Source organism: Triplophysa rosa, linkage group LG12, assembly GCF_024868665.1.
Source record: "Triplophysa rosa linkage group LG12, Trosa_1v2, whole genome shotgun sequence".
Taxonomy (NCBI): domain Eukaryota; kingdom Metazoa; phylum Chordata; class Actinopteri; order Cypriniformes; family Nemacheilidae; genus Triplophysa; species Triplophysa rosa.
This window is the reverse complement of record NC_079901.1, coordinates 10,503,231-10,515,820: the sequence shown is the minus strand read 5'-3', so window position 1 is coordinate 10,515,820 and position 12,590 is coordinate 10,503,231. Positions and strand designations below refer to the sequence as shown.

Genomic DNA, 12,590 nt, shown 5'->3' with positions numbered 1-12,590 from the left:
GGCCTGATTCTCTAAATGGCGAGAAGCCGCCCGGCACCGTACGGGCCACTGGGTAAGCATTATTCCCCCCTGGGGGGGAAAAACGCTGCAGAGGCCACTACCTACCGTAGGGAGGAATTAGTGGAGACACCACATGGTCTCACCATCAGGGGAGAACTCATGGGAGGAATGTGCGGACTGCAGGAGTTAACCGCAAGGTGGGAGTCCACCTGGGGAGGTCATGGGTTGCCAAGGTGGGAACCATTCATGAGGATACATCAGACGGAACAGCCCACGGAGGGGGGGTTACCACGTCTGGAGCACTAGGTCCGGTTAGAGCTATGTGGGAGATAACTCAACTGTTCCCCGGCCTAAGGGGGCAGGGCTGCTCTGCCCAGCCTGTCCCCTGGAAGGGTGCTTAGTGATGGATGGAATGCCTGTTCTTTACCCGAGGGGAAAGAAGTGAGGCGGGATCGCCACTGCTCCCCCCGGAGGGGGAAGGGCTTCCGCAGGCGTATGCCCTACCGGCTGCCGGTCCCACACCTTGCCAGGATGCGGGCTGACACCGGTTCCGCGCGTAGGTATTAGAACCTCACGGAGTTGTTAGGCATAGCCCAACCCGCAGCTCCGCAGATGTCTGCCAGAGAGGCGCCCTGAGCCAGCCACGAGGGGTGTGCCTCACCCCCAACGGGCAGGAAAAAAGATCGGTATGCCCTAACGAGGGCATCCACGATCCAGTGCGCCAGCCTCTGTTTGGAGACAGCCCTCCTGCTGACCTCCGAAACAGACAAAGAGCTGCTCAGAGCTTCTGGGCTCTGCGTGCGGTCCAAGTAGAGGCGCCGTGCGCGTACTGGACAAAACACGGATAGGTTGGGTCTTCCTCCCCGGTGGGGAGCGCCTGCAGGTTCACCACCTGGTCTCTCGGGAGAGTGGTGGGAACCTTGGGCACGTAGCCGGGGCGGGGTCTCAAGATAACGTGAGAATCCCGGCCCCGAGTTCTAGGCAATCTGTGGACACGGAGGGTGCTTGTAGATCCCCTACCCTCTTGGAGGTGAGCGCCCTGCGGAAAGCCGTCTTTATCAAGACTGAGAAAGAGCGGCAACCCCGAGAGGCTCGAAGGGGGCGGGGCCTCTTGAGGCCCGCCACCTAGGTCGCAAGAGGGTACGGAGCGCGGATAAGGTGGTCACCCTCTCGCGCCCCTTAGGAACCTAATGACCAGGTCGTGCTGTCCCAGAGGCTACCCAGCACTTGGGTCATGATGAGCGGCCGTAGCGGCTACATACATTCCCAGTGTGGAGGGGGAGAGGTTACTCCCCCGTCTCTCTTGAGGACGGGACAGCTCGTACCCGACCGAGCAACTCCGCGGGTCTTCTCGCCGAGAAGAGCACCAGGACGAGAAGAGGCGCCACCTATGGGCGTATAGCCGCCCAGTGGCCGAAGCCCTAGCCTGAGTGACGTCCCAACCGGACCGGGGGTGGGTCACTCAGGATCTCCTCGTCCCGTCCAGACATGGAGACCAGGTTTTGCCTGGGATGCCGTAACGTGCCCCTTCCCCTGGGGAAGCTGTCCGCCAGGGGGAGCGGCCAGGGGGGAGTTGTTGTCAGAGCCTCAGCTCCGAGAACCAAGTCCTGGTTAGGCCGAAGGGGCGTAACTAGTACCACTTGATGCTCCTCTTCCCTGGCCTTGCACAGGCCCTGTGCAATGAGGCTCACTGGGGGGAAGCGTACTTCCGCTTGTCCCGCGGCCAGCTGTGCGCAAGGGCATCCGTGCCGAGGGTACCTCGGACAGGGAGTACCAAAGCGGACAATGGGTGGAGTCCGGGGAGGCAACAGGACCACCTGTGCCTGGCCGAACTGCCCCAAATGAGCCGGCTGCGCGGGGAGGGAGTCGCCACTCTCCGCGAGGCGTCGACTGACGAGAGAGCGCATCGGCTGTCTGGTTCAGGACGCCTGGGATGTGTGTGGCTCGCAGGGAGCTGATCACCTGCTGACTCCAGAGGAGGAGGCGTCGGGCGAGTCATGTTAGCTGCTGTGAGTGAAAGAATACGCCACAGCAGCTGTGCTGTCCGACCGGACCAGCACGTGCTTCCCTGCACGAGAGGTAGTAGCCTCCTCAATGCAAGTAGCACAACCAACAACTCTAGGCAGTTGAAATGCCAACGCAGGCGGGGGCCCGTCCACCGCCCCGACACTGCTTGCCCGTTGCACACGGCACCCCAACCTTGCAGGGAGGCATCCCAAAGGGGACCCCTGTCCGCAAGAAGGTCATGGAGACCAGGGGGTTAGGGTGTGTCGGCAGAAAAGCGTGTGACCATACGCCTGCTGCCGGTGTGCCACGCTCTCCAAGGAACTTGACTCTGCCGCCGGTGTTGGAGCGGTCGTATATGCATCGACCCGAGGGGGGGCCACCCCCGCCGAGGATGCCATGAATCCCAGGAGCCTCTTGTTACAGGGGGACCGCTGACTGTCTGATCTCAGGCAGTTCAACACTGACCGGGCGCGCTAGTCCTCGCGCCCCCCCCCCCTGGGGGTGAGCGGGGCCGCTCGTGAGGACAGAGTCGAGTTCCATACCGAGAAAGAGGATGCTCTGCACCGGGGAGAGCTTGCTCATTTCTCAGTTGACCTGTAGCCCCACCGATCTAGGTGCCGGAGCACCAGGTCCCTGTGTGTACACCACAGATCTCGAGAGTGTGCCCAAACTTGAGCCAGTCGTCGAGATAGTTAGTACCCGCACACCTCCTTCCCAACGGGGAAGGAGGGCGGCTTCCACGACCTTCGTAAAGACTCGTGGAGACAGGGACAGACCGAAGGGGAGGACCCTGTACTGATATGCCCGTCCCTCGAACGCGAACTGTCGGAACGGCCGATGTCGAGGGAGGATCGAGACATGAAGTACGCGTCCTTAGGTCCATTGCCACGAACCAGTCCTGACGCCTGACGGACGCCAGGATGCGCTTCTGCGTGACCATCCTGAAAGGCAGCTTGTGTAGGTGCCTGTTCAGAACACGCAGATCCAAGATAGGGCGCAACCCTCCGCCTTTCTTGGGGACAATGAAGTACGGGCTGTAAAACCCGCTCAACACCTCGGCCGGTGGGACGGGCTCGATCGCTCCCTTCACCAGAAGGGAGGCGACCTCTGCCCGAAGTACGGGGGCATCCCTGCCTCTGACTGAGGTAAAAAAAGGGGGCCCCGGAACTTGGGCGGACGTGTAGCGAACTGAATCGCGTAGCCGAGACGGATCGTCTTCCTCAGCCAGCCTGACAGTCTGGGCAGGCTCCCAGAACTGTGACGGGGGACTAGAGGTTGATCTGCTTCATCGCCCCCGCAGAGGGTGGTTCGATGGCTAGCAGTACGGATTCCTTGCCGGGGGAGGTCCCCCGGGGAGGAGATCGGCTCTGCCATTTTTCCTGCCTGGCGACTGCACAGCTCAACGCACTGTCTGACTGAGAGTGCTGAGGGCTGGTGTTTATACTCGACATAGCCGTTCACCGTCGTGCAGAGGGTGAGAGCGGCTGTGGTAACCCAGAGAGAGAGGAAACTCTCCTTTTTGAGAGTAAGTGGGCGCCAGCCCCCCGGAGGGGGCCAGCAGATGGAGGGACGGGGCAGGATCCGTCCCTATCCGACTACCCAGATGTGGCTGGGGTCGGGCCCAATGGTAGCCTCGATCCCCCTGAGGTGTTCCCATGACAGCCGCTGCCCCGCGGCTGCTGATGGGGCGATGGTCTCCTCTTCGCTGTCTCCTCCAGGGGGGCCATCCCCAGATCTGGAGGGTGTTGAAGAGGACCAGGGCTGCTGGGAAGCAGACAGTGCACGGGACTCGACGGCCGAGGCGGCCGAGTTGCGGCACGGAGGACTGCTTCTTACTGTCGAGAACCCTCCGGGGAGGCCGCGTGCGGGTCTCGCGCCCCCCCCCCCCGATGGGCGGGGGGTGAGCGGAGCCGCTGCGGCTCGACAGTAACACCAACCAGCCCCCCCTTGCGAGACGGGTACGTCGAGAAAGCGGACCTTCTCAGCGTTACTCATCTGCGCAAGTATTGGCCAGAGGAGTTTCTCATGGACCACAAGTGTGGACATCGTCCGACACAGGGCCCGCGTGGTCACCTTGGTCGCCCGTAGAGCGAGGTCGGTGACGGCGCGGAGTTCCTGCATAAGCGCTGGGTCGGTCTTACCCTCGTGGAGCTCTCTCAACGCCCTGGCCTGGCAGGAGCCATAGCGTGGAGGGAGGAGGCAGCTTGGTCCGCCGCAATGTAAGCTCTCGACACCAGAGATGCCGAGACACCACATGCTTTGGACAGGAGTCTAGGTCGAGCCCCCCCAGGTGGCTGCCACCTACGGGCACGAGTGCACCGCTGCGGCATTCTCCACCTGGGGGACACCGACGCATCCTCCAGCTGTCTCAACCTCGAGGGAAGAGAGGGTGACAGAACTTTGTTTGACGTGAAACGTGCCGGGAAGGGGCGTTCCAGGTCTTACAAAGTTCCTCATGCACTTCCGGTAAACACGGCACTGAGGGCGGGCGCGGCTTGGAGCCGCGCTCAAACCCGAGGCGCCATGTAGCCAGCCGCGAGCGCCAGGAGAGGCACTGCAACCCAACACTCACGGCGGCCCAGGAAAGCATGGCCGACATCCGCTTTTTCCTGGGCTCGACCCCCCGAGGGAGGGAGCCTGAGGAATCGTCGGAGTCGGATGGCAGTACGTCACCCCCCGATGCTGCAAGAGACATCTCATCATCACGCATCGTGTCCGAATACGTGATTGAGAAATAAGACGGCGGACCGTCTTTTTGGGGAACGGTCAGACGAGCGAAACGAGGTGTGAACGGTCCGTGAGCCGTGGCTGGCGGATTATCGCTCACAGTAATCCTCATATCACCCTCGCTGCTTGCCATAGCGGACGGCAGGGCCGTAGTCCTGCCGCCACGGAACGGGGAGCAAACGAGGTGGTGGCTGAGTCCCGTGGGAACACAGCCACCTGTGACGCAACGTCTGAATCGTCACCGCCCGCAGTGCGGGCAGGACGTATCCACAACGTCTGCCCCAGTGTACTGGAAACAGACATTGTGTCCGTCCCCCTCCTCGATGAGTGTGTTGCACCCATGAGAACAGCGGAACAAGCCACGCTGGAGAAATTTACTCTTTTAGAAAAGGAAATTTTTGCTTGAACACCTCCGGAACTGCCGAGACGCCCAGGGGAGAGTCACTGCAGGAAGGGACCGTCCGCTGTCCACGTCGTAGATTCCAGCAGAAAGAATGATCACCCAGATCGTAGAGAAGCTCACCAGATGCGTAGGCTCTGAAGAACAAAAGGTGAATGAATGAGCACGCCGGCTTCCCTCTTATACCCGGACATCCGGGGAGGAGTCCGGCATGCAAATTTCATTCGCCAATTTTCATTGGCCTTTTCTAAATACTCAGAAGATGATAGGTTCTCAAGACAAACCCATTCTGTCGGTTCGACACAACGTTGAGAGACCGACAGAAAGGGAACACTTGTTGACAAAGTAAGAGCATAGAATATAATGTGTGGAGATTATTATTTAATTTGGTCCTGGAAAACTTTAAGGCGAGGTCTGATGGAATTTCACTTCTTTAAGTTTAGTTAGTGAGTAGTATAGCTGTTTGAGCATCTGCCAAGTTACAACGCTCAAAGTTCACAGAAAAGGAAGATATTTTCCTTAACAGAAATCACTTTTTAAAGACTAGAATAAACAGCTCATTGGGACTACAACAAAGTTTTTCCTGTGTTAGTGACATCATGAATCACCAAATTTACTTTGACCCTCCCCTATGGAACACAGATAGGGTAATGGGTGGGACATATCAACACACACTCTAAGCGGTAGACCAATCACAAAAAACTGGCTCAGCTTGACCAATCAGAGCGTTTCAGAAGGAGGGACTTCATAGAACTAGGAACTCAACAGCCTGTTTTCTGAGAATCGAGATGACGGTGTAAAACACAAGTTAAATATGTAATATATAAAGCATTTTTTCAAAATTTAAACAAGAACGCCTATTGTTTAGCACATCATAAACATAAGAAAGACCTTGAAAAATAGGCAAAATAGGACCCCTTTCATTTTGTTTCTAAAACTGCAAATCTCAGCACAGCGTGAGAAGCTATTGAGATCTCTTCTTAACATAGGCGTAATTTGCGGGTGGATGGGTGGGTCATGTCCCCACCACTTTTTGCCAAAGTCAATTTTGTCCCCACCACTTATTGTAAGAAATAAAAAATACGGAGCGTCTATTTACCGTGAAAGTAGCCCGCATTGTAAGCAGAGGCTATTTATACTAACTCCGCCCATCAGTTTCAGATTGGAATGGACAAAATGTAAGAAAGGCGCACGCATGTCGACTGCTCCAGTGGCGTAAAGCATGTGTAACCTACTTCATGTTGTCGTGGGTTCGGGACTACTGTTTGCTGAACTTTTTCCCTATCACATATCAGATTGTAAAGGTATTTATTTTTAAGAAAATGATGAAAATATTTGAAAATGGCTGTTCAAGTCATACATGTACCAAACATTTTGCGCTTAATTGCACTTTGCTGCTATATATTCGTCCTTATTGTTCTCGACATGCCATTGCTATCGTCTATTGCAAGATTAATTACATTTTGATACTTGATAGAAAACTCCAATAAATGGAAAAAGTCACAACTTGTTCAAAACAAAATTTAGAAAGTTCATTGTATATTTGTAGCCTATCTGGCAATGCCCGTATAATAAGAGAAAATGAGATTTCTTTAAAGATATTATTTTTCCATCTGTTTCCCCTGTATACTTGAATGTTTGTCCTTATTAGCAGGGGGTTCCCGAACATCTCAATCCTTGACCAACCGACAGGTAATCTGTGTCAAACACCAAATTTTTAACATGGGGAAAACACATTCGTTTCAGTAGTTTTTATTTTATCACGAATTAATATGTTTAATTTCGTACGGCAACAGCCATCCTTACATATAATAAAGCACAACATGCTTTAAATGATCTACTGATGAAAACATGATATAGTTTAAAAACAAATGGAAGCAGATCTGATATGTGAAAATTTTGAATAGTGAGTTCAGCGGATTAGACCTGCTTCACGGCAGTGTCAATATTATTTGTCATGCATCTTTCGCACTAACGTTACACCACTGAAGCCGTCGATAAAGCGGCGCAGTTTTTATACTGTTTTCTAGAGGAGGAGTCACCTACATTTTCCCCTAATATTTCCAACGAGTTATTACAGGAACAATTTATTAAAGCATTGTTTGTGTCGTTTTTGTCCCCACCACTTTTCAAAACAAAGTTACGCCACTGCTTCTTAATCTCTCGAGTAGGCCTGTGAGATTGCCAGTGTCTGTTTCTCAGAAGAAAAATCTATGAAGTAGGAGACTTTAAAGACTTCTTTAGCTCTCTATTAGTCTCTTTGCTGTCTTGCAGAAGCAAAAGACACATTAAACTGATCTCATTTGTGATTTTGTTCCTTTGGGCTAACTTAACTTCTGTGTGTTATTTAGGATACTGTTATAGCTAATTTGATTAAAGAGAGCCTCAGTATCCAAAACAAATTTGGGATTTTATTGAATGGCTTATTTCATCAAGGTCCCGCTAATAAGAACAAGCACTATTTCAATTCCAGAGTACAAGTCAGTGAGAACAGTAGCGGATCTTATCCTACCTTGCACTTAATTGTGAATAAATAATAAACTGAAAAAAAGAATCAAATGTAGAATAAAATGAAATGTTCAGAATCTATATGTCGTAGGAAGCAAAAGAAGGACACATTTCAGGATTTCTATTCAGCTGTATGTACAACAACAAAAATGAATGAATTTTCATGTAATGGAAAAAGGATCAAACTGTAAATGTAAACATAAGACCATTAACAATTATTTTTGCTCAAAAATGTCAAAATATCACATCTTTGTGTTTTCACCATTCTAATTGTGTTTCTAATTCTAACGCACAAACGAGCTTGTGTCTGTAATAGACCATTTGTTTTGATTGGCATAAAAGATAATAATATCCTGGATATCCCCTTCAAAATAGAATTGATTATGTATTCATGACACTTTTAAACATTTAGATGAATATTCATGCATGAGTTTTTCTGTATTCGGTTGAGAAGTGCTCCAGCACGCCAGGGGTTAATTTTTTACCCACTGTGTCAAATATCCACACAGCTGCCTGTGTCCTCTCTAAAATATTAATGAAGTCTGTCGATATGCAGAGCGAGAGTGTGAGCGCGCGAGAGAGAGAGAGAGCGAGAGATTCCAAGGTAAAATCTTGACCATGTTGACATTTCATCTTGCACTAATTGGAACCTGTTTGATGTTGTTTTTTTACTGTTATTTAACCGCGTTACCTTCACACCAAGCCTATTCGTTCGATTTCTGCAAAAAAAAGCATTAACCCCATACAGAACAAGCCCATTTATTACACATTCTTGGATTTCAGATTTAGTCATAATGACAGAACACGGCCAAGCGTCATGATGTAGGAGATGCTTTTTAGTTGCGGTAGTGCAATATTTGGCAACCTATTGTGCCATTCAACCTACAGTATATGTGAGATGCAAGGCTTTACATTTTATATCTGGGCAGGTGAACAGACGCTGTGAAGTGCTTTAGCGCATATCTGTCCCATCAGCCTCTAAAAAGCTGATGCTACGCTTTCAAAGTAGAGTGAGACACTGGCTTCCTGTCCGCTCTACTTTAGTGCTGTTCTTAGTTAGTTGTCTGGATAATGGCCCTCTCTTGAGGGTTTCCGTGACTGTGTTTTTGTGTGTAATGGAGAGAGGGAGCTTACGCTCGCCTGAATGCATCACACCGCACCACCATCTCTCACTCAAGCCCTTTCTGTGTGCTATTTGTGCCAGTCGACTCACACGTTTACCCGGACTGAAGCTCGATGTTTCCCCCTACTGGTAGAGAAGAGAAGGACACTCCTGGAGATAGTTTTACTAAGATCCTTTTGCAGATAAGTGCTTTTCATCTCCCCAGCCCGAACCTCTTGATATTCAGGCCAGCAGTGAAAATAATTGCATTTATGTGTTTTTACATAAAAGTTATTAAAATGGAATGGTATGCACAACCAATAAACAAAGCGCCACAAATCAGATATTAACATTCATGCGAAGCAGCGGCGTAGAACGATAATTCATATTCTCGCGGCTGCTTTATTGCCTCGTGGTGCACTTATGAATTTCTGGGGGGCAGAGGCGGGTGTCAAATATCCTGACTTTCGAACCGCGGAGGGCTATTAAAACCAAGCTGTCGAAGGAAACGTCCTCCAGGTCTGTCTTTTTCTCTCCTTCGTTTGTGTCAGAAACTATAGCTGCCACCACCCAACCTCCCCCTTCCGTCTCTTCCACTATCCCTCTCGCTTCTCCGTCTGCACATTATGCATATGCTATGAGAGACAGCGACAGCGGTTTTATATAACGCTAGAATAGATGCCCTCATTAACACTTCCAGACTGTGGGATACTATCTGGTAATCTTGTGTTCAACATCAGCTTTGGTGAGATTAAATAAGCAATTTCAGAGCCTCACAGCAGCGTGTCTTTCATTCCTAGCATCCAAGTTTTTTGTGCATGGAATTATCTGTTTTCTGCGTGATATGCTTAATTATAACCGAATATGTAGAAACTCAAGATGTTATGTTGGTGATGTTAATTTGCTCATTTGATTATGTAAATTTGCACCAGGGCAAATGTAGGTTTCGTTGCAAATGTAATAATATATGATAGTAGGTATCATACAGAATAACCTCACTACTGGCAGTAATGCCTGCTCAATTTTAACTTTCACTGATTTATACAAATGTGTCCTCGCGTATCCGACAGCTTTGCATGTTTAATACAATTGTTCTCTTTACCGTGCCAGTCCATGTGAGAGCTGAGGCACTTTGGGCAGTTCATATTTCTTTTCGCTTTGTGTATGTGTGTGCTTGGACAAGTTATGGTGTGTGTATGAGAGAGATTCAAAGACAGAGCGGAGATGCCCAGCATGCGAGCTAAACCTTTTCCATTTCTGCTGTTTGTTGCAGGATTGCACCCATGGAGAGGCTGCTTCTATGCCTAGCTCTGTTCTTCTTGCCGTCCTGTGCTATGCAGTGCCCCAAGCGCTGTACCTGCCAGAACTTGTCGCCCTCCTACACCGTGCTGTGTGCCAAAACCGGCCTGCTTTTTGTGCCATCTAATATCGACCGGCAGACCGCCGAGCTGCGACTGATGGATAACTTCATCACCACCCTGCGCCACAAAGACTTTGCTAACATGAGCAGTCTCATACACCTCACGCTTTCCCGGAACACCATCAGCCAGATCAGACCTTACGCCTTCGCCGACTTGCAGGATCTGCACGCGTTGCATCTGGATGCCAACCGGTTGACGGTTCTGGATGACACTCACTTGCAGGGGCTGGTTAATCTACGGCACCTCATACTCGCCAACAACCAACTTCACAGCATCTCAGATGGAGCCTTTCAGGATTTCTTAGAGACTCTAGAAGATCTGGATCTGTCTTATAACAATCTGGTGGATTTACCGTGGGACACTATAGCTATGCTCGTCAGCGTCAACACTCTGAGTTTGGACCACAATCTCATCGAGTTTGTGCCTGAAGGGATATTTTCTAATCTACACAAACTGGCCAGACTGGATATGACATCCAACAAGCTAAAGAAGATCCCTCCAGACCCCCTCTTCCTACGCATCCCTGTTTACGCTAAACTGAAAGGCTCGCCATTGACGGCGCTGGTGCTCAGCTTTGGTGGGAACCCGCTGCATTGCAACTGTGAACTGGTTTGGTTACGCCGCGTCACTCGGGAGGACGACCTGGAGACTTGCGCCTCCCCGCGAGAGCTCGCCGGGAAGTACTTTTGGACCATTCGGGAGGAGGAGTTTGTGTGCGAGCCACCTATGATCACCCGTCACACCTCCAAGATGTTCGTGATGGAAGGTCAAGAGGTCAGCCTGCGGTGTCGGTCCGTCGGAGACCCCGAACCGACCGTTCATTGGGTCAGTCCTGACGGGAAGCTGATTGGCAACACCTCGCGCACTATGTGCTACGAAAACGGATCTCTTGATATCTTAACAGCCACGGTGAAAGATTCAGGTGTGTTCACCTGTATCGCCTCCAATGCGGCAGGTGAGGCCACTGCTCCTGTGGAATTAGTTGTAAACCCCTCACCGCATTACGATCCCAAATTGGATCCCGAACCGGGACCCTCGGACATGCCTACTTCCATTAAGTCCAACAGTAGTGGGAGTGGGGGGCAAGCCCGTGCTGATCAGCGGGTCAGCGTCTCAGAAGTAACCTCAAACTCAGTGATGATCCGCTGGCCTGCACAAAATCACATCCCAGGAGTGCGGATGTACCAGATACAGTACAACAGCTCCACTGATGACATTCTCATATACAGGTGAGTAGTAGTAACTTCTGCCTGTTATTTTGATCCATATAGTGTATGTCTTATAGGCTGTTGTCTCTAGTTTCACGCAAGGCTGTTGGTATATATTAGTATTTATTTCGTTATTTAACACACTATTGCTAAGATTAAACCTATTGCCCTAGTTTGACACTGGACTTTTACAGGTCTGTGTCTAGACTATTTCTACAAACTATCATTTTTTAAATTAGATTGCACCCTTAACATATTTCAGTTTTGACTCATTGGCTCTGACTAGGAAATGATATAGCTATGACAGAGGGAAAAAATGGGATATGACATGAAAATGAAGATGTTTAATTATCTTAGCTGATAGGGATTTAATTAGGTCAATCCGCAGGGGCTTGCTTATAGTCTGTGCTGGAAAGGGCTGAGATTCACTGAAGGGACTCTGTTGACTATAATGCACGGGTTTCAATAAGCCAGCTCAGGCATTTCTTGTAAACTGACAGCTACAGAGAGACGCAGCAGACTCAACTGTTTTCCCTTCATGCTGCTGAAATGTAAAGTTCTTTTCATCCTGTTGTATATTTAACGAAAGGAATGTTACGGATGACTATTAGTCTGATTAGCTTCTGATTATAAACTAAGTAGTACACTACTGATGCTGTAAAAGCTACCTCCGAAAATTGAAGAGAACCGCACACTAATGAGTGACGGTTCACCAGAAGTTTTCCAGCTGGCTTATATTATTGCGGATTTTCTTAATAAGGTTCTCTGCATATGAATTCATATTTTTAAACCACAGATGCAAAGTCCCACAGTATTCATGTATGAAATTTTCATAGTGTTTGGTCACAAAATACATGGATAAAAAAATCTTCTACATTTTGAACTTGAACTCCACCCGCTCTTGAAATTCACTCCCTGAACTCATTCCCCCCAAATCCCAGAGCTTTTCTAGTGAACAACTAAAGGGATAGTTCACCCAAAACCATAAACTTTGCATTAAAGGAATAGTTCACCTTCAAAATGAAAATTCTTTATGCACCCTCTTGTCATTTCAAACTTGTATGACTTTCTTTTTCAGAACACAAAAAAGAAGATATATTGAAAAATTATTGTAACAGAAAACCGTTGGTCCCTATTGACTTGCATTGGTTTTGTGTCCATAAAACAGAAGTCAATGGGGACCAACAGTTTTTGGTTACCACCATTTTCCAAAGTAT

At 49.8% G+C, this 12,590-nt stretch overlaps 1 protein-coding gene across 2 annotated transcripts in view; it reads left to right on the top strand.

Moving 5' to 3' along the window:
- Positions 1–12,590, top strand: part of si:cabz01090165.1 (uncharacterized protein LOC100333421 homolog) — a 161,341-nt gene that overhangs the window by 130,914 nt on the left and 17,837 nt on the right. For both annotated transcript variants that reach the window (XM_057348091.1, XM_057348092.1), the window contains one exon: positions 10,018–11,394. In XM_057348091.1, the coding sequence (XP_057204074.1) occupies positions 10,018–11,394 (1,377 nt within the window). The remainder of the gene's footprint in view (positions 1–10,017; positions 11,395–12,590) is intronic.